Raw genomic sequence first — 24,306 nt, 5'->3', positions numbered from 1 at the left:
AAAAACCCCCACAAAGGACACAATCTAGGTGGTCAAGGGTGATTGTGAGGTACATTTTTGCCAAAATAGGGCCATGAAAGAACCGGATGGAGGGTGTGGGTGTATCACGATGCATGTGCCGCTCAGCGAGGCTAGGGGGCAAAAAAACTCATGCGTCTGTAGCCATGAATGGTTTACATTTATTTTGTTTATGTCCATATATAATTTCGAGTTCATTTAGGACCATAGTACAAAGCGATGTGCTGATGCAACCAATAACCTTGGTGTAGAATGAGTCTTACCAGATATCGAGCAACAGAGCGACTAACAAAACCGAGCAAGACTAGAGAGAGAGAGAGAGAGAGAGAGAGAGAGAGAGAGAGAATGGGAGAAAAATATGAAAGAGAGAGAAAGGACATCTTCAAATATTTTTAATTTCTTTCTTATTATTTGTTGCCCATGGGCTAGACTTGGTTATAGTTTTATTTAATGTTATAACTATAAAGGATCTTGGTTGATCTTCATCCCCCCTCCTCTTCTACCAACCATATGGGGCCACTCCATGAATCTATCTCACGCCGGTGCGGGACAATTTCATGGAATATGCTTGGTGTGTCTATAAGTAAATTATATATATATATATAATATATAGAGAGAGAGAGAGAGAGAGAGGAGGGGGGGGGGGGCACAATGGGAGCAAGATATGAAAGAGAGAGAAAGGGCATATTCAAATATTGTTTTTTGCTTTCTTATTTTTTGTTGTCCAGGTGCTGGACTTGGTTATAACCTTATTTAATGTTATAATTAAAAAGGGCTTGGTCGATCTTCATCCCCTCTTCCTACGCATATTGGGGCACTCCATGAAACTGTCCCACGCTGGCGCGGGATAGTGTACCAATATGCTTGGTACAGGAAGAAGGGGGTGAGATGCACGGGTCGGGCACTCCATGTGGCTACATGAGGCTCCATAATATATAGAGGCAAATACTGATGAATGGCACATAATTCAAGAGGAAGTTGGGATCCAAGCCGAGGTTGTTACGAGGGGGTGGTCAAGCTCAAGTGATGGTGAGCATGCTCTCAAGGTTGCCTGAGGAGAGGAGTCGTGGGCTAGAGGAGAACATCAAGAGATGGGCTTGAAGGCGGCAGGAAGGGGAGAGTGGCGGTTGAGCAAAAGCCAGTAGAGTGGTGTTAATAGCGGAGTGGTTGGTAGCGCTCAAAGCAATGTTGGCCATATTCAGAGGCGAGAATATTGCAAATGTGTGCAACAAATTGGGATTCAACCTGGAAGCGTGCAGCGTTGGAGGTGGGGAGGGTGGCAGAAAAGTAGCACAGAGCGTAGGAGAAGCAAGCCACTAGAGAGGGATTGTCATGACATCGGCTTCGTGCTCCACCAGAGTCATGATTTTTTGGGCGAACACAAGCATCCACTACTTTAGAGAACATCACATGAAGAGCAAACGAGAATAAGACAAAAGCACCTCTCACACCGGGGGCCGCAACCACCTAGCAACTACCGGCAATCAGTAAGAACATCGCTCCGACCAGGCCAGGCAAGCATTTGCACTCCGAAGAGGAGACGGGCCGCCCGCCAAGCCTTTTTTAATGTCTTGAGAAAGTTCCTAGTACCTACCCATATTATCCTACTTTTGAATTGAGAGTCACAATCTCTCATCTGAGAAGCTTGTGGAGTCTGGACCCACTGCTAGCTTCTCAAGTGTCCATTCCTCTTGATTGCAAAGAAGCTAAGTCAGCCATGACATAAAAATTGATGGCATTTTAGACTCACGAAAACCTTTCCTTTAAACATCTCCTTGTGAGAAACTCCGTGAGCTATTCATTGTCACCATAGATGGGACTTCAAAGTTATCCTTGAAGGCAATGCCCCCCTCCTCACTATCTCACACGGGCATGGACTGGATGGGATCAATGGCCCACGCTTATTTTTCGGAGCGGGTGCGATCTGAGCCGTCCGATGTGGTTTGTGTAAATTCGAGCAAATTGGTAAATTCGGGTGCAGCAAAAGTTGTAAATTCGGGCGCCCCCCTCTCTCCCCCGAAATCGAACCCAGAACATCACCTTTGCAAGCCTATCACCTTAACCACCTCACCTGCGCGTGCTTGTTAAAAGCATAGGGAGAAAGGCTTCTCTTATGATGAACAAAGGCTTATGTGCCGCAGAAAATTATATATCTAGAGCAATGGCAAAACCAATAGAGATGATGAGTTCCTCCAACCAATGTGAGGGTAAAATACTTTGAGTACAAGCATTTCCAATGCATTACCAAGTTTCCATATGTTCTATTGAGTTTTGGATGTATCTTTGCTAGACAAAAAACTTGACAAGAATACACCTTTTTCTTTTCTGGCAAAACTCACAAATTGTGAGTGATATTCTATTAAAATAAAGCATAAAGTTTATAGAAGAAGACCTGCTCATAATCAAGCCAGGGTGCTTAGATCAACAACCATACATCCAATCCACCATAGCACAAGTAACCACAATAGCCCAAGTACATTGACTGAGAATGGGGAGCCACCCCGACTGACCATAGCAACAACAACCATGGTTGAACAGGGTGCCACCCTCGATGAAAAACCATACAACTTACATGCCAAAAAGGGGGTCGGGCCCATAGTCCCCATCACCCAATAGGAGCTTGAGAATGCCACACATAGACTCTTCTGCCACAAGAGCACGCCATGCCTCAAGAGGCTAGGAACAAAACAAAAAAGTTCAAAAGTTTGCAAAAACAAGAACCAGCGCATCCCAAACCAAACGACACCATCAGAACTGCATTCCCAAAGGCTTCGACACCATGCATAGCCCACTACCCACAAGTATGAGGCCTCCAAGATCCACGAGCATCTGACCAAACAAACACAAGTATCCACTACTTTAGAGAACATCACATGAAGAGCAAACGAGAATAAGACAAAAGCACCTCTCACACCGGGGGCCGCAACCACCTAGCAACTACCGGCAATCAGTAAGAACATCGCTCCGACCAGGCCAGGCAAGAGTTCCTAGTACCTACCCATATTATCCTACTTTTGAATTGAGAGTCACAATCTCTCATCTGAGAAGCTTGTGGAGTCTGGACCCACTGCTAGCTTCTCAAGTGTCCATTCCTCTTGATTGCAAAGAAGCTAAGTCAGCCATGGCATAAAAATTGATGGCATTTTAGACTCACGAAAACCTTTCCTTTAAACATCTCCTTGTGAGAAACTCCGTGAGCTATTCATTGTCACCATAGATGGGACTTCAAAGTTATCCTTGAAGGCAATGCCCCCCTCCTCACTATCTCACACGGGCATGGACTGGTTGGGATCAATGGCCCACGCTTATTTTTCGGAGCGGGTGCGATTTGAGCCGTCCGATGTGGTTTGTGTAAATTCGAGCAAATTGGTAAATTCGGGCGCCCCCCTCTCTCCCCCACTCTCCTCCCCCGAAATCGAACCCAGAACATCACCTTTGCAAGCCTAACCACCTCACCTGCGTGTGCTTGTTAAAAGCATAGGGAGAAAGGCTTCTCTTATGATGAACCTACCGCTGTGTAAATTCGAGTCAGTTTAATAAACTCGGGCAAATTGGTAAATTCGGGCACGTCACAACATCGAACGGCCCATGATGCACCCGCCCCGGGAAATAGACGTGGGCCGTTGATCCCATCCAGCCCATGCCCGTGTGAGATAGTGTTGAGGCAATGCCCCCATTGTGTGCTCAATGTAAACCCCATTGGTATTTTAAGCATCTGAGTGGCAAGGCTATGGTGGTAGAAGCTACGTATAATCATTGTGCTGGACAAAAATGCAACATGACTTTTGGCTAGTGTGTCATTGTGAGTGTGCTCTTAGGACCTTAGAAGGTGGACAAATATGATCACATTTTGTAGCCTATGCCACGTTGAACAAGTGATAAAATCACCAGGCTGCCCATTGCTAGTGTGTTCTACTTTTAAGGCCACGTAGCTCAATTGCATCTCCATGCTTGGGGTAGTTGTTATGTTGAGTTTTTGCAATTCTTGGGCCACTAGCCTATCTAAATTTGTATGCCAAGCCTTTTTTTTTTTTTTGGGCTAAGGAAAGAGGCGATATGGAGGGCTCTATCCAAACCTACTATGAAGAAATTTTTTACGAGTCTTTTATGTCCATCTAGCTCAACTTCATTTAATCTGAGTACTCACTCAACTAGTCTTTAATGTCCATCTAGCTCAACTTCATTTAATCATTATATTACATGAAGTCTCCATGGGATTCCATCTCTATGGCATTCCACTTCACGATAAAGTCACTTTTGCAAAGCATACATTCTCTATCTCGATTATTTTAAGGTTCACGATGCATGTAGTCGAATCCACAACCTGGACAATGGCAATGGAGCCTTTAGCCTAAACCACTCCACCTTAGACCTCCGATGCTCACATTGTCACCCCATACCTATAAAAAAAACTTGACCCTACCCCCTTGTGCATCCACTACATCTCTGGGCCACCTGTCCCTTGATGCTGCATTTTGTGGCATGCGAGCTACCCTTCCACTCCCCCCTGGCTACCATGCTTCGTGTTTTCACGCGTCAAGTCATCTCACAGTTGTCACATGTCGCGCTTATCTTGCCTTTAAAATTTATGTTTCCAATAGCTTTTCACCTCGCACGTGGAAAGCAAGATTTTTTTTAAAAAAATTGGCCTTCCCTTTTTCTCTTGAGCCCGAGGCCAAGGGATCTCTTTAAATTCCATCTAATGCAGACGTTGGTACTACATACATACTCTCTCATTTAATTTAACATTTTGAGAGAGATTTCATTTTGAGAGAGTGTGCAATTACCAAAGTACTACTCAAATACTTTCGTAAAAATAGCCTTGGGGGAAAAGTAGGTTGTTCAATCAAAAGTGTGCAAAGTACTATGCAAATACTTTTGCAAAAGTAGCCTTGGGATAAAATTCCTTCTAGTACATTGTTCAAACCTTTCCTTCCAAGGTCAGATGTTCAAGTAGCTTTCTTCTGCCTCATACATCAATCAAAACCTTCAAGTACCTTTCCCTCTTCCTCTTCTAGTATAGCTGAAAACAAATGGAAAAAAGATTGTACCAACATACTAGCTTTTAGTCTTTCCACATCCAATACTAGAAATGAAAGACAGATAAGGGGTGAGAAAAAAAGGTGAATGAGTCGTTACGAGAGGTCAGTGAGCTAGACCACTTGAGGGACGGAGTGATTTTCTTCTTCTAAGCAAGGATTCAACAATCCTTGTATTGTAGCAACTTTGCACCTTTGAAATTACCATAGCAGGTAAGAAAGGTATTCCCAAGAGCAATGAATACCTCAATAAATCAATACCAATACAAAAACACTTTTCGCTAGTGAGATCAAAGGGAAGCAAGAATTAGTAGAGGTGCCAGAAACCAAGAGAAAATTTCTTCCAATCAAAGGCTCATATGTATGTTAGAAGCTTGTAATCTCATAATATAGCAAACAAACCAGGAGGCACCTAAAAATAAAAGGGCATCCAACCTACCAGCAATACATTAGCAATCTGTAAGTATCATATCAAAGATCATAGTATCTGGCTAGGTCAACCAGGTGAAAATTCTTACCAGACACCAAGAAGGTAGCATACCCTATATAGAAGAGACCATATGTAGAAGAGTGTATAGTGTTAGGTAGTAAGACAGATTCAAAGCCAAAAATTCCAACTTGCTAGAGAGTGATTACTTTGTGTAGCTTATGTCAAGCAATAGATTCAAAAGAACAGGATGATAGTGTAAGGTGGCAACTAGCCAAGTAGCACCAAAAAAGCCAGCAAAGTAGCAATTACCATTCATATTTCAAGTGAGAAAGGACAAAATGTAAAATTTGTTAGCTCAAACCACAGAGAGTATAGTAAACTCCAAAACCCTTTAAAGAAAATTGAGGTAAACCACATGGAGTTCGAAAGTGGGTATCAACATACCTTTTCCCTAGGTATCTTTACTTCGCGGAACACCCATTGAGTGCATTTGCATAGTCCCAAGTAGGAAGAAAAAAGCCCATATCAATGAAATGATCTTAACCGGATGGTGAAAGTTAGGTGAAGCCTCCTAAAAGGTAGAGCAAACTAATTATCACAATTACCACATGTTATTTAGAACAAAGATAAAATTAATCAAGTGCAAGAGACAACTTATGTCTAGGAACAAAAAAAAATTCCAAATTTCATTAAGTCGTGTATCCTTTCATGGTTATATTTATTTCACAATGACATAAGAGTAACCCATAAGCAATGCATTTTTCAAAACCCATTATCAATTTCCAAAGGTGAGAGTCAAAAGAAATATTCAAAGTCAAGAGAACAGCACTCTCCATAAAAGTTCAATCATGCAATCATCAAAGCTAGCATCATGCTCCTTCCTGACGACATCAATCAAAACTTTCCTTTTCTATAGGTAAAGATTAGAATAGGACCAAAATGAGACTTTCGTGAGAAGGAAACATCACCCAAATTAGTTAAAACCTTATATTTCAAGCTAAGCATCCCAAAAATATCATGCTATTTACACTTTACAAAAGCACATAATAACACTAAAGTACTACCAGAGAACAATTTTGGAGTACAATCCAAAGAGTGTCAACCAATGAAGGCACTTAGCTAGCTAAGTATTCCAAACCCTGCCAGAATCTTTGTGAAACAAGTACAGTCATGACCATGTGTAAACTACTCAAGTCAAGGAGACCAAACAGGGTGTCTATAGCTTGATTTAAGAGTCCAAAATATTCCCAGCAAAAAGCCAATGTGCATTTATTTGAGATTTTTTAGAAGAGGATCAAAATTTTCTCAATACAAAATTCCATTGAAGCATTGTATTATGCCTTAAATATCTTCAAGGTAGTAGAGGAAACAATATGCTCTAGGCTCCTAGTATAGAAGAAAACCAATAGCCAACCTCGATAGCAATAGTTCATGTTGCTAGAATCATTCCCAAAAATTTGGTGCCATGCTAATTTCAAAATCTAACCAGTCAGTATAAATATTGAGTCCCAAAGCCATAGTGTTCCATGACTCATTTGTCCATGCCAACTTCATTTTTAAAAAGCGTTTTACCATTCTCAACCATCCTTAGCAGTACAAGGTATCCTTTACCACTCACATCCATCAATATAGTATTGACCTCCTATGGGGAAAGAATACCCATTGAAAAAATTCAAGGAGCTTAGCGAGGTACTCCATTCATTAGATATAGGATTTAGCTCAACAGAGCAAGTCCCCGATTAGTGAGACAGACCAATAACAATAGCTTAGTTAGATCAAATATATGCACAGATACTTTTAACCAAGTGACATCCTTTTCAGTATACCTCTTTGGAAAAATTCAGACATAGTAAACCAAATGTATGCTTCTAGTCAATGTTCGGGCATACCATTGTACATTTAGGTATATTATTCCAATCAAGATTAAGAGGCCTGGCAGATTCCATTTGTTTAAAGAAAAAGAGATTAGTCCAAAGATAATTTCAAAGTGAAAGCACAATCATGATCATATATACTAGCCAAGGAAACATCAAGAATTTAGTATCCTGCCTAAACCTAATTTTATGAGGTCATGGAGCAAGAAGAAGATTACTCCCTCAAGGAGTAGAATACCCACGGTCCATTAGAATTAACCGCAGAAGATCAATCAGTTTCCAATATAATGTATGGATGAATGATCAATATAAAATTATATCATGGATGAATGATCAATCTTTGCGATAGGACGACAAGTCTTAGAACCAACAAGAAAACCGAGCATGTCAACGATGTAGTAGGTGAAGAGAAAGGACAAGAAGCTGCAAATAGCTAGGCAGAACGCTTGCTATCACTGCTTTCCAAAGAGACAAAAAGCTTGACGATATCAAATACCTCCCTCATCTCAAGGAAGGTAGGTAAAAATATTAAAAGTAGAAGTTCCCACTGAACAAGCACCCTTCAAGGGTTAGAGTACAAAAAGCATCCAAGTGATGGGTTTTTGCAGAGGGAGGATGAAAAAACGCAAATTATAGATAGTATTATACAATAAGGTAAGCAACTATGCAAGTCCAACAAAGAGCAAACCGCTCTGTAGTCCCAGATTTGGTGGGGAGAAATTAGTAGAACGTGAGGAGCATGGTAATTTTGTGCACATATTTGTGTGTGCAAGGTAAAGACTCATGGTAATCACCCATAAGACAATATAACCATCAGCTCCATCATGCATAAGCCAGATAGAGCCACCTATAGTGAAAAGTGAGTGTGTGCAGAAGTAAGGCTACCAGAAGATTCCCAAGGCATAAGTCTGCCTCATAAAAGTGCTTTAGTGAATCAAACAATGGTAACAAGAATACTTACATATATATCTAGTTTCACAAGGAATAAGACCAATACAGCTTCATATCTCTCACTCAACACTATCAACAGACTAGCTTTTCAAACTAATACCTACAGCCCAAACTATTATGAAGCTGGAAAAAAGACTATCAAAACACGCCAAGGAAAGCTACCTTGGGTTTAGTTGTTAATGAAAGCCACACAATCCAATATTGTAGTTGTTAATAAAAGCTACTCAACCCACCAATATTGGCAAGACGTCCACAATATTCTCAAGGGAAGGGCCCCAATCAGTTAACACTCTAATAGTATGTACCCTTATTTTCATTATCTGCTTGGAGTGACGAGGCGCCACAATCCAAAGACATTTAGAGGATAATTGTTATCCACTTATGTATGTTGCGTGCAATATAGAGAGAAACAAGTATTCCTACTAAAAGTAAAATCAACATCTGTATTTCTTTAGAAAACAAACACCAACAAAACTTCTATGTGAAGATGTTTTTTAACCACTTAATTCACTTAGAAACTATCACGAAGTCCCCTAAACCTTACCATGTAAGGTCAACAAATGGAAAGAGTGACAATTGTATAGATTCAACACATTTTTGAAGCAAAATGAACATAATCGGTAGCAACATGTGATTATTAAGGCATCCTTCACTCCCAAATTTTTTTTTCAGGGTTTCATGTATGATGAAATAGTAAGAATACTTTCAAGTTAGAGCTCACAACAATGTCTTCAAGGTGATCCCTGTGAGTGTATGAATGTGGTACAATGAAAAAAACTAAGTGCACCCAAGCCTTAGTGAGGATTAATGATGCTCACCATATATATAAGGTGGAAAATAACGCTTATGCATCGCTTGCCTTGTCAGAATGGTGAGGAATGATGAGATGTGGATGTTGTAGGACATAGCACAACAACCATCCACACATAATTCACACTATGTTCAAGGAAGGTTTTTCACCCAAGGTTTGATAAGAAATACAATATCATACTAGTGAGGCACAATTTTAGGAGGGTGAAGCAAGCAAGAGTTTTTGGAAGATTACAACAGTGTTGTGTTCACACCAAGCCCCCTAAAAGTTGGAAGATTTTTTAACCCCATTGAAAAAATTCCATTGAACTAGTGAAGCCAAACTTTAGGTAAGTGACGTAAGCATACTAGATTTTAAGATGTCTACTAGAGAGAGAGAGAGAGAGAGAGAGAGAGAGGGAGAGTTTTAAAGAGTACAGCCTTGCTACCCTAGAGTATACATAAATTATCAAAATGCAAATGATATATAACAATGCAAGCAAGATTCTATATTCAACATCATTGCTCCACTAGATACAATAGACCATAGAATGTAAAGCCGAATTTGTCATGCCTTGGGCCTGTGTATTCTAGCAATCTCAACCGTCCAGTACATTAACATTCTTACAGTGAACGGAACAAGAACAATGCACTCAACAAGATTCCACCAATGGAATTCACCTAGAGAAAATTCCAACCAATCATATCACACAAACCAAATTCTAGCCAATCAAATGCAAGATTAGGAAAATATTACAACACCTACACACTGTATCAAATAACCCACTGTAAATACAGAGCACAAATTAGCCCACTGTAAATATGAGCAGTCTATGATGAGGTCGCAGTCTGTGATGTGGACACGTGCATCCTTACGATTGGGCATGACGGCTAGGAATCTCCCTCACCCCCACTGTTCCGGGACACGGAACAAGCTCAGCTCGCCTCGCCTGTTCCGGCCCGGAACAATGGGGGTGAGGGAGATTCCCCACCTCTTCACATATATGTAGTACTAGAGTTTGCAGTAGCTCCCTTTCTGCCAAGAATGTAGAGGTAAAGAGGTAGCTCAAATTAGAGTAATATTGTGACATCTGGTACATAATCCTAGATTAACTATAAAAAAAAGCTGAGCAGCTGATGATAATGAACCCTAATGCAATACTAATGTGGAAACCATAGCTTTCCTTTATTTAATCCCCTAATTGCTTTGCTCCCTCAACGTTACTTTGCAGATTTTCCACAATCGAGAAAAAGTGGAGTATTAGGGAACTAATTGGAGCAATTGATGGGTCAAGAAAGGTTCCCTTGAGATGAATTACAAGTTTTTCACAAAAATCTCAAGCTGGTTTTTGCTGTGCAAGGCCAGGGAAGCCCTCCAATGAATCGTAGTACTACAATCTGTAGCAGCTTGCTCTCTACCTAAAATGTGGGATCACCTTAAGGTATGATTGTTACATAATCCAAGTCAGTAAGGCAAACGGCGTATGTCCTAACCAACAAGGGAGGGTTGAATGTACCAATGACAGTCACCACCAATGCTATATAAAGCAAGATATACGTAGGACATAACATCTAAACTGTAAGGTAATCATCGGATGATCAAATTTATGATATAGCATTATCAAACCTAACCGTTACTGTACAGCAAAGCCTACCCAGCAACCAAATTAGGACAAAAGGCAAGTATAGGGTCCAACATGAGTCGAACCTGCAAGGAAGTACAGGCCAAAAGATATAAGCCTAATTCTCCCCAGTTATAGGCATTGAGTCACCCAGATCCACAAATATAGGCACTAAACTAAAGCACACAGGAGTTGATACAAAACTGCTTCAACTAAGTTTGTATTATCCACGAGCCAACTGCATATAATCCAACCAATCGACTTGTTGTATACAACAAAGAACCAAGCTTGCATCAAAATGCTAGTACGTCCAAAAGCCCATAACCATTACTATACAGGCAAGCAAAATCAGTCAAGACTGCAACCATCACTCTCACTACCTATGACATAGAAATTCCCTGATGTAAAATATTCATAGGAAACGGCATGATGGACTGACAGTGTTAAAGGAAAACATACAAATTCGAGGTGGTTATGTATATGTGTACATCCTTGTGTGCGCAATGCGCATGCATTAGTCACATTTGCAGGGGAGCAGTAGATAACAAGTATGAAATTTTTGCGATTATAGTTCCTCTGTTTGGGCTTTGTCTAGGCTGACTGAACCCCCTAATTGCTCAAGACTTAGATCAATGAACAGAATGGTGGCTGGCTAGGGTTAGGGGGATTCCCATGTCAATTCGAGAATTGCAAATCTCACCATCTGGTGAGTATTTTACTGTATATAATCCATACCACCAAGTAAATGCACAGTTGGAAGAGCTCCTTATTAGTCACAAATATGTTATAGCAAGAGCAGGTATGCATGCATACATTACAAAACAATGAACCAAGTAGAGATTTCCAATCAGTTCTCAATAGAGTAAAAGAGAGACAATAGACCCAATGGCATGTTCTAAGTAGGAAGTTAGACTTCCTACCCTAGGCCATGGCGTCAACGCGCATAGTTTGTTAAAGAGCAAGGTACAATTGAGAGTCCCAAAGCTTACAGATCAATCAAGGAGAAACATCTTCAAATATTTTTTGTCATAGTCCACATTGAAGAAGCATCATGTGCAATCTATCTGTAGCTACTGTGTGCTGTCAATTGCAGCACCTTCCCCACCATAGTGTTGATACAAAATAGACTTGTAAATAAGGAGTCTGAGTTGCCTGGACATGTGTGAGTCTGAGTTGACACAAAAGGAGCGGTTGCTGCAGATGTCACCGAAGGCTGAGGTACTCCCGTGGTGACCCCTCGCCCAAACCAAGCGAAGCAGGCAGCAGACATGCTCAACAAGAGGTGTGCAAAAAGAATAGATTGGCTCTGAAGCCGCTTCCTGCATTCCTCTGCCACCACCCAAACAACTCTTTTTGGGCTTGTCTGGGCACACGCGTGGGACAAAGGCCTAAGTTGAAGAACGTGAAGTAGAATCTTCCCATTCCAGAGAACCGTCCGATCAGATTTTCCAATCAGCAGGAGGCAGGGCCGCGGCGAGAGGGGGAGGGGGGCATGAGCCGAATGTCCAAATGCTTCAAAGTTCTTCGGATTGACCCGATGCAAACCATTCACATCAGATCAGAGAACGCCACCATGCTAATCACCAATACAAGAAACTAAAGGAGAACAAAAAGTTTATTGTCTGCAGAAGGCCTGACCCAAATAACAATTGCCCAACATTTGCCCGATTCGTAACCAGGACCTTCATATGTCTAACCGAATAAATATGAACACCCTAAAATATGGTGAATAAATATGAACACCCTAAAATATGGTCCTTCGTTCAAGAACGAGTCCAGCCTCACTCTGAGAGAGACATTATCAGGCTGAAGAATGGCATAGGCACAATACTAAAAAGCACTTCCTGTGTATATATTGTGATGTTTTACAGCTTCAATTTTCTGTAGAGTGACAAGCATTCGTAGATGGCAGTGCAGCTATACAGAGTGATTATGCATTTTGTAAGGTCACAAGGAATGGTAGCTGTCAGTGTAGAGTGTAGACTAGGTATCGCATACAGAGTTTCAAAAGTGTACAAGGCGGGCCTCAAAGAAACCAATCAAACCAGATCAGTGAATGCCACCATGCTAGTCACCAATACAAGAAACTAAAAGGAGAACAAAAAAGTTATTATCTGCAAAAGGCCAAAACTGACCCAAATAACAAGTGCCCAACATTTGCCTGATTCCTAACCAAGACGTTCATATGTCTAACGGAATCAATATGAACACCCTAAAACATGGTCCTTTGTTCAAGAACAAGTCCAGTCTCACTCTCAAAGAGACATTATCAGGCTGAAGAATGGCATAGGCACAATACTAAAAAGCATTTCCTGTGTATATATTGTGAGCTTTTACAGCTTCAATTTTCTGTAGAGTGACAGACAATCGTAGATGGCAGTGCAGCTATACAAAGTGATTATGATTTTTGTAAGGTCATAAGGAATGGTAGCTGTCAGCGTAGAGCGTAGACTAGGTATCGCATACAGAGTTTCAAAAGTGTACAAGGCAGGCCTCAAGGAGAGGCTTTCTTAGCATTCAGCTTGTTGATTGAAAGGCCTTCATTGCCTTCTTCCAAACATACCGCATTGAATTCATTGCTCCTGCTGCCAACAAACCTGAAAGCATCTGTCTCATGCTGGAAGAGCGAACTATGCTGCTTATGGCCCTCTGCACATGTTGTGATGGCTCTGCTGATGAAATAATCAATCCTAGTTATGGTTAATCCAAAGAGAAAACCAGAAAACGCAGGTGCATTGCACAAGAGCGTACCTTGATTACTCATTGATCTTACATGTGGAGCCAACTTTTGCAACACAGTTGCTGGAAGTGAGCTTACGAGTGATTCAACACCATGAGGACTGCAGTCCTGTGTGGAAATTCATTTCTGGTCATGCTCTCTCCCACCTCTCTGATTGAACACACAAACCCATGACTCCTTTCTCAAAACCTACCCTTCTCATTAAAGAATCAAGACCTCCGAATGTTCGAGGTAGCTCCAAAACTCCCATTGCAGCTAAATGGCAAAGAGGGGTACTATACAACCGACGGAACTGTGCTGCACTGCCTCTGACTATTCTTTGTACCTGATGATAAAATGATTGTTTCTTAATTCGGTCGCCCTGCTAATATTCACAAAAATTGATCGGGTATGCTCCATAAAACAGTCGACCTTATTCTTGTCTTCGGCAAACAGCATCCTGATATCCCCCATGTATGAAAGGCTACAAATCTTTGTATAGAAGGCCTCCTGAAACCATGAAAACTTCAACCGTTACATCTCCTTTAAGCCCAAACATTATCACCAAACAGACCAGGAAAGCAGACCCAGAGGCCGTGGAAACAATATAACAAGTTCTCATACTCTTTTCTGAATGAGCTTGAGTTCCACTGTCCAATTCAAGACTGAAATTTGCAATGAATGTTTTGTTGCTAACATGATTATCAGATTTGAAAAACGTTCATTTACTTCTTTTCAGCATAAATGGGATCTAGAAATCTTTCCCTATTGTTAAACATGAAGGCAAACAGGCTCTGCTTGCAAGAGTCATGATCTCAATTTAACACCGTTTTTGCAAAACCTACATTCGAGCAACTTGACTTTACAAAAATGACTACCTCTGAGAACTTAGCAGGAAGAAGCAGCAATGCCGCTGAAGCTGCTGCTTGAAGATTAACTTGATTGACTCTTGCCATTTCCCAGTCATCAACGAGTATTTTCACCTGCACAAAAAATCAAACTAGTGGCAAACATCGTTTTGCAAAAGGCATCTTACCTTGCTAGTTCGTTCAAGAAAGAACAAAAAACATCATAAAAGCTATTTTTCCTATGTATAGACAAGGACAGCCACCACTTTTGCCTCTATTCCGCCATATGTTCTTCTTGAGTATTTCAAGACCTTTTAGTTTTTCTCCTGGTTGCTGAGTCTGCCCCGTTGTTGCGCTCCTCCCCCCCCCCCCCCCCGCCCGTTTCTCTCCCCTCCCCCCTTCTTACTCTCGCCCACGGTAGCATTCATTTTCATTTTGGTACCATACTTTTTGTACTTTGAATAATTGTGCTGATTCATTCCTCATAAAACACCAATTTCTTTCCATCTGCCTGCCAGCTGCTTCTGACGATTTTAAATATTTTGACCAGCTTCTGATCATTTTCCCTTCTCAAGCTGTTGGAGTCCCTTACTGGCCTTAAGACTAGTGAGTCTTATAGAAGTGCCTCTCCCTACAGTCCCAGACCTCTCCCTCAAGCATCTCACGCCATCCATTTCATTAGGCTACTGTCTCTCTTACGCGCCTCTCTTTCACTAGTAGCCGACAGCTTCCTCCAAATTCTTGTTTAGTATTTTTTACTTGTGCCTAGGGCGTGGCACATAGTATGGTAGTATGAGATTTTGGGCTTCTGACTAACTCTTTTCTTATATGTTGTCAATAATTACAGGGAAGCACTTGAGCGTTTTTCAAATCACCGACCAGTAGCCTATCCTCTTTTGCCACTCAAATAGCACACTGCCGCTTCGCTGTACCAAGGTAAAGTTTACGTGGGCATTCTAAAACAACATGGAAAAGGGAATCACATGAGGCTCTTTGCTATAGAGATGCTTGGGATGCTTTGTTGACATATACGGCATGTGGTATCCATGGTCTCTTCTGGATGCAGTGTCTTGGAATGCACAATTTGCAGGATATGCCAGAGGCAGGGTCAGAAAGCTCTCATTTGCTTTCAGCGAATGTGAAGCCTACCAGCCTGACGAGGAGGACCAAGAGAAAAAAGGACAGAAAGCCAAAAACCTGCACCAAAATCTGCGCAGATTTTACCCCTGGAGGTCTTTTGGTGACCAGTTTTCAAAGCAGTTTACTTTCATGCTTTTCGCACTTTGGAAAGCAGTTGTAAAAGCTATTTGCTTTGTGGGGTTGGCCAAGTGCCTAGCCAAAGGGTGAGCCAAGGCACTTCGACTTGCACAAATGGGCTCGCCAGCATTTGTAACCAGCACAACTTTTGAGCAATAAAAGGAAAGACTGCAAGGGACACCTAGTTTAGGGGCCAATGCATCTGCACACGTTCTTCCTTTATTTGTGCAACTTGGAACTTGGTTGCTACAAACTGCTGATGTGTCAAGCCACTGAAGACCCGGCGGGTTAGAGTTTTCCAGATCTAGCCCTAGCCGACTTGCAGACTGTCACGAAAACGGAAGCATGCACTTAAATACTTTAGACTTACTTTAACTATTCCACGTAGGATTCCGTTGTCACAAACCGATATCGTGGCATGCCTAACGGACCAGAGGACCACTGATAAGTTGTCCCTACTTATGGGCACCTCCCGACAAGGCCCTGGGGACACTAACTAGCACAAATGAAGGGACTGGCAGGCTGCTGTACAGATCTCCCGTGAATTGCGCTGGCTGGCAGTACTGACGCCCATGATTTCTGCTGGCTGTGCTGACATGGCAGCATACAAATTTCTGTAATTTGCGCTGGGCTGATTTAGCACCAGCTTTTGGGGAGCCAAGTGCTTTTGAGTTTAGAAGCTTTTCATGTACTGCGTTTCCATGGCCAAGGGCCTTTAAATAAGACCCCTGGGCCTCTCTTGGCTCACATGTGCTGACGAGCCGGTGAGCAGAGAGGACCCACAAGCAATTGTACTTTGCTGAAGCATTAATACAAAAAGAAATACCAAAAGAGGCGCCAGTCAGAGTTCCCAGCGCTCGCTCGCTGCTGCTGTACGCTGCCCCCCCCCCCCCCCCCCCCCCCCCCAAAGCTTCGCTGCCCTCTGCCCTGCCCTGCGTGTTGGTGCTGCCAGCCCTCGCATGCAGCCCACTCGCCCTCTGCCCCCACGCGCCAACCTCCAGCTCCCCTGCCATCGCTGATCACCTCCAGCTCCCCCTTCCCGATTCTCTCTTGTGCAAACCCCCCCCCCCCCCCCCCCCCCCCCCCCCCCCCCCCTCCCCCTTGTGCCGTCGGTTTCTCCTGCACCCCGACCTTGAGGGCTTGTCCTTCACAGTCGGAGCTCCTCAGAAGTTGTCTGGTCTTGTCATCCACCGCACTCACAGCAGTAGACACAAGGCTCATGCCCCGGAGGGACATTCCAGAAGCCCCCTCGTCCGCCGACCCTGCAAAGCCCACCATCCGACTTGCTCTCTCGCCGACAGAGCAAGCGAGCCTACTTCACAGAGATGGAGCGCCTCCAAGCGACCTCCGTCATCTGCAAGATCATCGGCACCCGACCTAGCAAAGGGGAGGTGCGTGATCTCCTCCAGGCCCGCCTTTTAGCAGAGGTGGGCAAGATTCTCAATGTTCAGTTTCTTGGGCGTGGCTACTACCAGATAGAGTTTGAGACTCCTGAGATGGCATCCAAGGTCATTGCAAAGAGCCCTATGGCCATCCGAGCAGTTCGAGCACACTTTTGACAGTGGCATCATAGTTTCAACCCAGCTACCGACGTTCTTGTCGAGGAGGCAGACCTGCCCATCTCAGTCTGCTTCCCCGGCCTGAGAAGGAAGTACCTTCCGCTCCTTTCTAGGATAGGCTCACAGATTGGGACTGTCCTGGAGACTCCTTGCACTGCAGCCTCTGTAGCTACCAAGGCGGCCAGCATTCACACAGTACGTGTTTTGGTTAGAGACACCCACTCTCTCCCGAAGGTCATCCTACTACCTACGGTGAGTGGTGGGTGGTTCCGTTAGAGCGTGCAGTATTCAAGCCTCCAGAATCAGTGTTTTATTTGTCGTCAGATGTGCCATCTTGCAAAGGCCTATCCACGGAGGAGACCCCGACCTTCACCTCGGGCTCAGCCCAAGTCTCCAAGGGCTGGCCAGCAACAACAGACAGAGTCACAGGATACGCAGGCAAAGCCACCCTCCGAGCTTGAGGCTCAGGCGGAGGAGGGCTTTGCAGCAGGTTCGTGGTCAGCATCGACAGGGGCCACCCATCAGCCTGGCCCTCAGAGTGGTCCCCATGCTTCAGGCCAGCAGCAGTGGGTTCCCTCTTCAGCAAGAAGAGGTCCAAGCCCCTCCCCTGCCTCCCTCCTCCTCCGCCCCACCTCGCCCTTCTCCCTCTGCCGCTCCACGCCCCCCCCCCCCCCAAAACTCCTTCTCCCGCTAGCCCCCTTGCTTCCACTTCTCCTCCCGTAACCGACCCAAGGCTCGACTGCTAGGAGATCTCTTGGCAACGCTTTTGCCACAAGTCGCTTGGTGAGAGGGACATCCTTTCTTGCGACCCCCCCTTCTTGTGCAAACGTCTCCCTTTGCAACAGTTCCTCGTGGATTGACGAGCTTCGACATTCGTCATCGATGGGACTTTTTTGCCTACTACTTCACACGTTTTCTCGGCGACCCTTCACCAGACTTTGAGGCAGCTTGCTTCAGAGTTCATGTATTGTTCCTTGCAGCTAGCGGGATAGAGGTGTAACAAACTTGGACACCCGAAGTCAAGATTCTACCGCGACACAGCAAAGATTCACTTCAAAACAGTTCACAATTCACACTTGAGTCCACACAGCCCGACGTAGTTCCGTGCCTAGAGGTATTGGCCCCAAAGACTGACGCCCCTTTCAGTATTTCTTTTTGTATTAATCTGTGTTCAAAGTACAAGTGAGTGGGTAGGTGCTCACTCTCAGACTCTGCGTCCAGATGCTCTGAGAAGTGAGGCCTAGCCCACTTATTTATTGGTACAAGGGATGCCCAAAAGCAAAGCCCTAAAAGCATTAAACTTAAAAGCTTATATCCTCAAAAGCAATTATCCAAAGTTGCCATAACGACAGCCAGCGTAATTTCAGGGAATCCGTACGCTGCCACGTCATCAGCAATCAGTGCAAAAATCGGATTTCTATACAATTTGCCACGTCACCCTGCCAGCGTATTCTACGCCGCATTTTTCGGGTTCCCACGTGTCTGCTGTCAGCGCATTTTCCGAGCTGATTTGTATCGGTAGGGTATTTGTGTATCCCAAGGTCAGCCACGTCACCAGTTTGTGACATACCCCCTCTTGAAATAATTGTAATCGCCCTCGATTATACCTGCAAAACACACAAAGGCCATAAATTGTCTTAGCAGACACTGACTATTAGTATCGACGCACTAGGAACAACACATCTAGCACATGTACCAATCGACAGTGTCACATGACACATCCAGCCCTATGTGTTCGTGGACAAGCTACAGCATAACAGGGTTCAGTCAGTCCAATCAAGTCTAGATTAGCAGTGATCAAGCACTTTTGTGAGTCTATTCGTAGACCGTGCATGCCCAGTCCCTCAGTATAGATGCATATCCTCTGGTTGCACACTGCATAAGCATAAGCATTTCCATCAAAGTTAGTTTGGGGATTTTTCAAGTGACTTTATCCCATTTTTCCCTATTTTTGACATTTTTCACTTATTTATTAAGTGACTTTTGTTGGGTACTCAGTAGGGCAAATTGGGTAAGTTAATATATAAGCAAACCCAAGTTAGCACTTTCTAGAGAGGAGGCAGCAGGAGCTTCCCGCTCAGCAGGCAACTTCTCAGCAACACCCTAGCGATTTCAAGCAGTAGATCAAGCCTCCCACTTCCTTTGGCGTTTTCATCAACAGGCAGCCCTAGCGTTTCCTAATCCCAGCCAAGCTTCCCCATCTGCCAGCGTTTTTACTAGCGCTCAGCCCACAGTCCAGCGTTTTTGGTTTTCAGCCCAAACTGCAGCAGATACACAGCGTTTTCAGCAAGCCTCAGCAGCAGACAATTCATCCCTAGTTGGTTGCAGAAGAACCCCCATTTTCAGCCATAAAAACGCAGCCAAAACAGTCATTTTCAGCCACCCAAAACAGCCCAAAGATTTGCAGATTTTCAACAGTTAGCAGACCACAGATTTCAGCCCTAAAGTCGTCGTCGTCATCGGCATAGTCCCAAGTTGCATCAGTCCATTGCATCCGCATTGTACCACTTTGTGCAATCATAAGTAGACCACTCTCACCGACGAGAGTGGGGCCTTCGGAGGAGGGTTTTACAACGTCTCTAGTGTCGTATCTCTCTTCTCTCTCTATCTTTCAGTCTCATACACTTGCACGCACAGTGTCCATTCACTTTGTTTGAAATCATAGCATTCTCTCATTAAGAACAGAAGGCTCTACCTTCCATAAGAACAAAAGAAACCTTGAGCATAGTTCGGAGCACTCATCTTGAGCAAAGCGCAAACATTCATTCCGCTGCACCTAACATTGGTATCAGAGCTTTGGCAGTGTTCTGTATCACTCAAGGAAAGAACCACAAGAACCACAAGAATTTTTTTTGCTTGTTGAGATCGCACGAACCCAAGTTTGCTTGGGCGTGTCGATTCCTAAACGTGTTTTGTTGAAGAGTGACAGGAATCCCAAGAAAGAAGGGCTTGTCCAGCCTCCCCTTGTGTCTCTTTTCACTCATTGAGAGCGGACCGTGCACTTAGCGGCCGGCCAATCGACGTGAGGTGGGAAAAAGCAACCTTGGTGAGAGTGCAAAGCCGCCAAGGGGTGCGCCCGTAAAAAGGAGTAGAACTCGGGTGAAGAGAAGATCCTTCTCAAACACGGTTTGCAAGCGAAAGAAAACCTCAAGAACCTCAAGAACCCAAGACCCCCAAGAACCAAGTTCCTCGTGAACAGAACCCAAGACCCGCAAGAACCCAAGTTCCTCGTGAACTTAAGAACCCACAAGCACCCACAATTGCAGAATGATCATCACTCGAAGCGGAATGGATACTTCGCTTGGAGGTGATGAGCATGAGAGAGGCGAAGAAGAATTTTCCCCACCAGGAGGTTTTTCTGACCCTTCCTCATCTACGACACCGATTGCACTAACTCCTATGGAGGCTTTCGACAAGAGGATGATGGACAAGAAGTTAGAAGACAAAGCAAGAGATGCCGAACAAGAAGCAGAAAGAAAAGCCTACGAAGAAGACATGGCAGCCATAAAGCGCCAGTACCAAGAAAGAATGGCAGCCATAGCACGTGAGAGCGAGCAAGCACGCTTGGAAGCCAAAGCAAAACAAGCAGAATATGACTGCGAGACCAAAGCAAGAATGTAAGAGATGTTGCAACTCTTTTCTCAAATGCAGGCACAGATTCAACAGGATCGAGAAAAGGAGACTCTCTCCGTCTCTTCTTCTCCAAAGCATGACACACAGGATTTGCATGATTGTGTGAAGCATGATGATGATTTGATTGACAATGACTTGCATGATGTTTTGATTGACAATGATAAGCACAATGATTTGCATGATGATAAGCATGATGATTTGGATGACAAAGATAAGCATGATGATTTGAATGATATTGCTAAGCATGATGATTTGGATGCCAATGACAAGCATGATGTTTTGCATGATCAAGATGCACAAGCATGATGATTTGCATGATCAAGATGTGATTGTTCACAAGGATGATGAGTTAGTGGATGCTTTTTCTAGCGAAGCTAACCTCGTTGCAGATTCGATCAATCACGAAGGATCGATCTTGGCTCTCGAGCCTAGGTCCAAAGAACCCTCACAAGAAGTATTATGTGTTCGCATGATTGATACGCACACATTGTTCGAATGTTTAATTCGTGATCGTTTCCTGTATTTTAGTCAGCATCGTTATGTGATCCCTTTTCCTAGGCATGACATATTGTATGTTGAGCACGTTTCTCTCATGGATGAGCACGAATGTATGCGGATTGTTCATGATAAGCTCAAAAGTTTGTATGTCAAGAAGTCACATTCTATGTCTCTTCCTTGGTATGACACAGTTTCCGAACGAGCACATGAGCACCAAGCATGGGCATTTCCATTGTGATTTGCCACAGTTGATTGATTTCAATCAAACAGAAAAGATTCGATTTCATTGTTTGCATGTGTTTGATGAACGGGTTGTCACTCCATCTATATGTTCATCTACATTGCATACACGGTCTTTAGAGAAGACAAGATTTTTTTCCTTCACTTTACATGAAATGGGTATGTTCATGGTTTTGTGTTGGAAGTGGTTTCAGGAATTTTCAGCCATGGAGATTCTTGAAGAAGAAGAAAGCATGACTCTAGATGAAGTTGAAGCATCGAAGAAGCCTCAGAAGACTTTGTGTCGCTTTCGGCGCGGCCCAAAGAAGCAAGCATTGCAGACCTTTATGAAGTTCAAGTACCGCACGACCCACACATTAGAGTGGGCCGGCGAAGAGTCCCTTCCAGGATTCCAGATGCTTTTGGCGATCTCCCTCGACGCCATACAGTTCGGTACCAGTACCTCACTTGGAAAAGGAGGAGATGTCACGTGACACATCCAACCCTATGTGTTCGTGGACAAGCTACAGCATAACAGGGTTCAGTCAGTCCAGTCAAGTCTAGATTAGCAGTGATCACGCACTTTTGTGAGTCTATTCGTAGACCGTGCATGCCCAGTCACTCAGTATAGATGCATATCCTTTGGTTGCACACTGCATAAGCATAAGCATTTCCATCAGAGTCAGTTTGGGGATTTTTCAAGTGACTTTATCCCATTTTCCCTATTTTTCACATTTTTCACTTATTTATTATGTGACTTTTGTTGGGTACTCAGTAGGGCAAATTGGGTAAGTTAATATATAAGCAAACCCAAGTTAGCACTTTCTGGAGAGGAGGCAGCAGGAGCTTCTTGCTCAACAGGCAACTTCTCAGCAATAACCCCCCCCCCCCCCCCCCTCAGCACCCTAGCGTTTTCAAGCAGTAGATCAAGCCTCCCACTTCCTTTGGCGTTTTCATCAGCAAGCAGCCCTAGCGTTTCCTAATCCCAGCCAAGCTTCCCCATCTGCCAGCGTTTTTACTAGCGCTCAGCCCACAGTCCAACGTTTTTGGTTTTCAGCCCAACCTGCAGCAGATACACAGCGTTTTCAGCAAGCCTCAGCAGCAGACAGTTCATCCCTAGTTGGTTGCAGAAGAACCCCCATTTTCAGCCATAAAAACGCAGCCAAAAAAGTCATTTTCAGCCACCCAAAACAGCCCAAAGATTTGCAGATTTTCAGCAGTTAGAAGACCACAGATTTCAGCCCTAAAGTCGTCGTCGTCACCGTCGTCGTCGGCGGCATAGTCCCAAGTTGCATCGATCCATTGCATCCGCATTGTACCACTTTGTGCAATCATAAGTAGACCACTCTCGTCGACGAGAGTGGGGCCTTCGGAGGAGGGTTTTACATTGTCTCTGGTGTCGTATCTCTCTTCTCTCTCTATCTCTCAGTCTCATACACTTGCACGCACAGTGTCCATTCACTTTGTTTGAAATCATAGCATTCTCTCATTAAGAACGGAAGGCTCTACCTTCCATAAGAACAAAAGGAACCTTGAGCACAGTTCGGAGCACTCATCTTGAGCAAAGCGCAAACATTCATTCCACTGCACCTAACAGACAGTCACATCGCAGGACATCGCTTGACATCACAAGACATCACATGACAAATCACATTCAAAATCATTCCAAATCTCAAATCATGATTAATCGGCACGTATTTAGCAATCGCATCTAGATCCAGTCGGGACCTCACATTGCAATCATGTCTATAGAGATTTATGAAACCGAAATGCTGCAGTCATTTGGTCTATCAGTTCTTGCACTCAAACAAGTCAAGTACAAATCAATCAGTATCATATTCATTTTCGGAAATTCTAGTTCATAAAGCCATACAGCAGAATATTGTCAACCCAGTAGTATCCCTAAAATCCAAAGGGACATCAGTGACTATATCAAAAATTGGGGCAATTTGTTGACAAAGGAGCGGAGTGACTCCCCTCTTGTGCAAACCCGTTGCACTAGATTCGCCCAAGCTGAAATCAGGGTTCTATCAAAGTAGACTATGCTAAACCGAATGCTTCAAGGTAAAGTTCCACAATCTGAGGAGTATCTTCTAGGTCCTCCTTCTCCATCCACTTCGCATTCAATGCAGGATAGTTCTTGAATTTAACCAAGAACCGCCGAATCACTTTACCTTTAATCTTTCTATCTTTATGTCTGAAACGAGTATCTCCTCCCTTTCCTCCACTTTGGGTTGCTCATTTGGCTCCCCATCATCAGGCACATCGCCTTTAAAAGGCTTCAAGAGACTCACATGAAAAGCATTATGAATTCTCCAAGTATCAGGCAGCTTCAGTCCAAAGGAGACATCATTTATCTTTTCTTTTATATGGAAAGGTCCATAGTATCTCATGCTAAGCTTTGGAAAAAGCCACTCCTTTCCCTTTTTCTTTCTTAGGCGTGCCTTCTCAAATCGTAAGAGCACCCAATCATCTTCCTTTAATTTCAAATCGCGACGGTGTCGATCTACTGCCTTCTTGTGTCTTTCTTGAGATTTTGCTAAAGCCTCCCAGACTTTGGCAAAAGCCATGTCCAAGTCCCTCGTGTACTGGTCGGCTTCAAAAAATCTTATCTTTCGTGCTTAGGAAGGGTGGAACCTTCGTAGCACCTTCAATACTCAAATGGCGCCTTCCCCGTCGAAGAGTGGATCGTGTTATTGTAGGCAAATTCCACCAAGGGCAAAAACTTTTCCCATTGAGTCTTCTGTTCAGAAATGTAAGACTTGAATAAATCCAGTACGACTAAATTTGCAATCTTAGATTGCTCATCTGTCTACGGGTGGAAAGATGAAGAGAATTGCAACCATGTGC

The 24,306-nt window shown here is 43.7% G+C and overlaps 1 protein-coding gene across 6 annotated transcripts in view; it reads right to left on the bottom strand.

Moving 5' to 3' along the window:
- Positions 1 to 12,998: 12,998 nt before the first annotated feature.
- Positions 12,999 to 24,306, bottom strand: part of LOC147423018 (translocator assembly/maintenance protein) — an 86,362-nt gene continuing 75,054 nt past the window's right edge. For 5 of the 6 annotated variants that reach the window (XM_086502036.1, XM_086502039.1, XM_086502034.1 and 2 more), the window contains 5 exons: positions 14,321 to 14,425; positions 13,875 to 13,952; positions 13,657 to 13,788; positions 13,475 to 13,571; positions 12,999 to 13,395 (listed from right to left, as the gene is read on the bottom strand). In XM_086502036.1, the coding sequence (XP_086358162.1) occupies positions 13,241 to 13,395; positions 13,475 to 13,571; positions 13,657 to 13,788; positions 13,875 to 13,952; positions 14,321 to 14,425 (567 nt within the window). In that variant the 3' untranslated portion in view covers positions 12,999 to 13,240. The remainder of the gene's footprint in view (positions 13,396 to 13,474; positions 13,572 to 13,656; positions 13,789 to 13,874; positions 13,953 to 14,320; positions 14,426 to 24,306) is intronic. The other variant, XM_086502035.1, reaches the window with a different exon arrangement.

Source organism: Adiantum capillus-veneris, chromosome 26 (assembly GCF_014529385.1).
Source record: "Adiantum capillus-veneris isolate H3 chromosome 26, ASM1452938v2, whole genome shotgun sequence".
Taxonomy (NCBI): Eukaryota; Viridiplantae; Streptophyta; class Polypodiopsida; order Polypodiales; family Pteridaceae; genus Adiantum; species Adiantum capillus-veneris.
Note: the sequence above shows the minus strand (reverse complement) of the source record. Positions and strands in the feature narration are given on the sequence as shown.